The sequence below is a fragment of the Limulus polyphemus genome, unplaced genomic scaffold, assembly GCF_000517525.1.
Source record: "Limulus polyphemus unplaced genomic scaffold, Limulus_polyphemus-2.1.2 Scaffold900, whole genome shotgun sequence".
Classification (NCBI taxonomy): domain Eukaryota; kingdom Metazoa; phylum Arthropoda; class Merostomata; order Xiphosura; family Limulidae; genus Limulus; species Limulus polyphemus.
In genome coordinates, this window is record NW_013666510.1 from 45,244 (window position 1) to 50,579 (window position 5,336).

General features: G+C 30.8%; 1 protein-coding gene across 1 annotated transcript in view; it reads right to left on the reverse strand.

The window, feature by feature from the left end:
* Positions 1–5,336, reverse strand: part of LOC106461119 (ubiquitin-conjugating enzyme E2 H) — a 42,687-nt gene that overhangs the window by 5,829 nt on the left and 31,522 nt on the right. The window contains exons 2-3 of the mRNA XM_013920909.2: positions 4,947–5,023; positions 977–1,051 (exon numbers count right to left, since the gene is read on the reverse strand). Coding sequence (XP_013776363.1) covers positions 977–1,051; positions 4,947–5,023 — 152 coding nt within the window. The remainder of the gene's footprint in view (positions 1–976; positions 1,052–4,946; positions 5,024–5,336) is intronic.

Sequence of the window (5,336 nt, forward strand, 5' to 3'; positions counted from 1 at the left end):
AATATATATAAATGTATAATGTTATGACATTTGAGCTATTTAGTCTACACATTTATCATCTCATGTTATAGTTTGTAGTCATTCTAGAACAGAAAAGGCATAATTTATATTTCCTAATTTTTTATGGTGGTTACAAGATCGGTCAAATTGGCCAAATCCATACAGAGATTCATTAGTGAAAATAACAGATAAAATATTGTTTTTTCTTAAGAAATGTTCGATAACTATCTGGACATTACGAGGATTTCACATGTGAAATTTGAAAATTTTATGATGCATAAAAGTATTTTTAATCTTAAAATGAAAATTACTTTGCATGTTGGATAGGCAACATTGAAAAAGAAAAAAGGCATGAGAAAAACATTGCTTAACAAACTTTAAGACTTAATAAAAAAAATTGATATTTCGCATATGAAAGCATTGTAGCATTTACTGACAATCTGCCAAATTTCATGAATATATGATTACTAATTTACAAGTTATAGCATGAATATGGTTACGACGTCGGTCCAAGGGACCTGGCCTGTGCTGAAAGTGTTAATATAAAACTAAGTTTTCCTCAATGCAGTTAATGTTATCCTTCAGACTATAATCAAGTTAAAAATATAGAAATAAAAATCGCATGTGGATGACCCTACAGACCAATAAATGGGAATGTTCTTGCATATCCCCATTTCAACTTGTAATAAATAATGATCTATGTCAGCATCTTAAACCAAATATGCACCATTGGGTATATGAAGTAGTTGTGAAAAATAAACAAGTCCCCAAAAGTTGTAATAAGTTTAGTCTTTCTGAAACAGAAATGTCATCTGAGCTTGATACCAGCCAACTCTGGTTATGCCAGTTAAATAATTATGACAATGTGTTATTTTTAATATAATGAAACTATCACTAAAGAAACATTGATACATTATTGTACATTCTACAAACCTGGATTTGTGTGTCACTTTGTCAAATTACATGCACAGCCTACCTATTGAAGGAGACTTGAAAGGATATTTTTCTGGAAGATCCACCCTTACTTTCCAAACTCCTCCTTCATATGGTGCTAGAAAACAAAAGATAAATATAAGGACTAAAAGCTTATTTTCACACAGTTATTTTTTAAATAAATACTCTCACAAAAGTGAACAGGTTCATTATAAAAGAAATATAAATATTAAACTCAAATACTACATGTTTATTTCAGAGAAAAACACTTCACAAAACAATTGGAATTTTTAACATTTTTGATAGCATGGCAAAGCAACTACTACCACTCTGACCATGTTTAATTTATATCCACAGGTTTTTATGTAAAAAATTTAATAGTCAAACTTGGCAACTGATTCAAACATAAAGCCAAAAAATAATCCAGAGCTAAAGAAAGTATACATCAAAACAGTTAATTTTTGTACGAAGAATACAAGTGTGTTAATTTTTTAAATTCATTTCTCTTTTTTTTACAGAAGACAAATAATGTAATTATATCCATTCCATTAATCAAATTAAACATTTATAAATACTATATAAAATATATGTTAATTATAGTTAATGCATATTTTCTTCTTTTTGAGTATATGAAAAAAACATTTTTAAATTCAGTCTGAAATAAAAGAATGAAAACTGTTTTTTGTTTAACTCTTTATGAGCCAATTCCAAATCAACAGTTTGTTAATTAAGTTTTTAATAACATAAAAAAGGTATCTGAAGTCTGACACAAGGTGTGATCAGTTGTCTTTGGTAATTAAAATCATCACTACCTTGACTGTTCATGGAAAAACAAATAGCTTACACTTCCTGACCATGCATACTTTATAAAACATAAACGCTTATTCGTGAGTTACACTAGCTTCATGTTTATACCATTATGCTTGTCAAAACAAGTGTTAAACTGTGATTAATCAAATAATTGGACATCAGTTAAGGGAACAAAGAGCAATAAAACTGTAAAGCACTGCTGATGGAATTTGCAGTGGTTTGGGTGTTGTGTTATAGCAAAGCCATATCAGACTATCTCCTGTTTCCACTGAGGGGAATCAAACCCCTAATTTTAAAGTTGAAAATCTTAAGGCTTACCAGGGGACTTGTAGTGGTTTAATGACATAGGTTTTTCACATACACAGTAACTTGATTTTATTGATTATAAGAAAGGAAATAATATCAATGAATAAATAAATGTCTCAATTGATGTTCAGCTAGTTTTCTAAACTAATTCTTATTTTTTGAAATAATCAGCAAATCTGAAGAACAATCTCAAATGTCAACTTGTAGGGTAAACACTCATTCTAAAAGAATAATTCCCTCCAATTAATTTTTTATGCAAATCTCTATTCTGATGATCAATACAACCTTAAGTGCAATGATTAGTCATTAAGCTTGTGCTCATAAATCAATATTTGATAGAACAGGTTTATACCTTTACAGTTCATGACATTTCACATCAATATGGAGTAGGACCACCATGAATAACAAGGGCAGCCTGGCAATGATGTAGTGCGTTTACTAAATGTTGATCAGGTTCAGAGATATTCTTGACCATGCTTCTGAGAAAGCCATTTTCAAAGCATCACTTATGTCTGAAACCATATGATGGGGTGCAAGTGTCTTCCAAAAACATCACATACATGCTTGATGGGAATGAAATACAATTAGTCAATCCCCTCTTTTTAAAAGTATGGCAACTGGTCTGGCAAGAAATAGGGTGGATATTATCATCCATTAGTATTCAAAGCCAACTGCACTAGCATATAGTAACAGAAAGGGTTGAAGGCTATGGTCCATTGGGTGTAGAGGTAGATACATCCATCAAATCTAACTGCTTCTCACATTACACTTTCACTACCACTATAAACATTATGTAAGTGCCTGAAAATGAAGTTGGATCTGGTTCCTCACTCTTTTCAAGTGAATACATGCTTACTATCTAGATGCAAGATTAAGTGATTCATCTGAAAAAAAGAATGTATTGCTCCATTGAACATGCTTATGGTACCATAGCATAAAGATCATTTTTTTTGTGCCTTACAACAAGAGGAATGAACTTCAGAGGGTGTCTACCACACAAGATAGCCTTATGAAGTGTTTCTACCTGTCTACACACTAATATGGAATAATTCAGTTCTGGAGTAGGAACTTCAAAATTATGGTGAGCCAAAGTTCTGGGTGATAGTTTGCCTTTTTTTAGGTGTTTCAACAACTGTACTATTGGTTTGGAAGCAGTTTTACAATTTATTAATGACACTTTGAGACTTGTAGCCAATTCACAATAGCCAGCTATGATTCGTCAGCTTCCATTCACCCAATAATTTCTCCATTTGAGTGAAACATTAAAATGTCATCTCGGAGTTTTAATAAAAACAACTGTAATTGTGATTAACTTTAAAGTGACAAGAGATAAGATCATTTCAAGCCACTAAATATTTATCGAAAATAAGTTAACTCTATATGGAAAATAACTAAAAAATAATTTGTGGATGAATGAAACTAATTCTACATAAACTGACAAAACGTACATAATGTTATAAGTCAGTAAGAAGAAAACCAACATTTTCAGAATTAGAGTGCCTGTTTCATAAGTTGGGTGCCCCCACGAAGAACAATTACTCAGCCCACAAACAACATAGTCTTAATGACTAACCATCTGTACTTCATATCACACAATTGGTCATAAAGAACCAGTTTTGCATAAAAAATAACTGATGTTGATGAATAACATGATTTCGGAAACGGTATTGCCCTGCTATAGCTTCAACATCACCAATTCTGATTAATCTTTTGTTTTGTACAGTGTTAATTTTTAGTTACATCAATATTCAATTCAATAAAATACATTATTAATTTACAGATATTTACATACACACACACACACATTATCATGCAGTGGTACTTCAAATTATTTATGTAAATTATTGACACATAATAACTTAAAGGATACTGGGTTTTTTTCTGATATAAATTTTTTATCATAACTTAATACAATTATATTTAAAATGTCTGACTAGTAGATTTTGTATAATACTGTTTTATGATGTACAATGTTACAATGACTAAGAACTTGCTGCAACTTCTAACAGACTAGGGACTAGTAAGGATCATTATAAAACTAACTAGGAAACAAGAAGGAATCCCCAATAGCCACAGCACTTGAAATTCTTTTAAGCAAGAATAGAGAAATTAATCTACGAGACCTTAGGCATGGTCAAATACATCAATCGAAAAGATATGACTTCCCGAGTCCAAATCTGCAATTAGATCTCATATTGGTCAAGAGATGACAGAGCTATAAGCTATGTCATGTACATGAAAACCTCAGACCCATTCTATGAGCCACTATGCCAAGGCTAAAAATTACAACAAGCTTATCAAATCTGTAGTGGACCAAGTTTCAGTTTACTATTTAGTTTCAACACTAAGAAATTACATGATACAGGCTTTTGCTCAAAGTGATTACATTATGTAAATGGACTAGATGTAATGTTGATGCAAAACTGTCACAGTTATTCTTTTTAGTTTTTCTACACAGGATAAGGTAAAATGCTATGTTTTATTGGATTTAAAAGCTACAATGCATTTTACGACTCAGTGAATATCATTTAAGCTATTTTCATCCCTCCAACAAATCCTCAACTTTTATTTCTCTATAAGTTTGAGAGTCCTCAGTCAATTTGAAAATAATCCAATAAGTCTGTTATTTGTTAACCAAGTTATCTGTGGAATTAACAAAACAAAAAGTGACCAATAAACATAGCTAATATAAGATACATAGTTACATTGATTTGCTCAAGCATTATTATTTTGCTCATTTTGTAAATGTTAATAACAATGTTTCCTTTCAATTGCTGTTGGAAGAAAACATGTTTCAAGTATAAATTTCTGTACTGTAATAACTTGGAAGGGTAAGGTAACTGTAAATAAATTAAATTATACTACAAAATAATTAAAACATAATGAATATTACTTACTTCCTTTAGGTCCGTAGAACTTCACACAAAACTCGTTCAAGCCTCCTAAAATGGTTACTTCATGCTTACCTTCAATACTGAAGTCAAAGTGTCAAGAATAAACAAAGTTTATTTGATAAACAGAAAGAACAACAAACAGAATATTTCAAAGCCAAGTACAGGCACATCACAACTTTTTATAGTTGTAACTCCATAGATCCTCAGAAAAATATTTTATTGCACTATTATGTTAACACATTGATAATTCTGACCTCTCAAATTACATCCTTTAAAGTCTAATATCCCTCTATTTACACCTATCAAGAGTCTAACAAATGTCTAATGCCACCTGAATATCTTATACTTAGCACTTTAGATATAGTAAATGAACTATAGATATAATACAGAAAG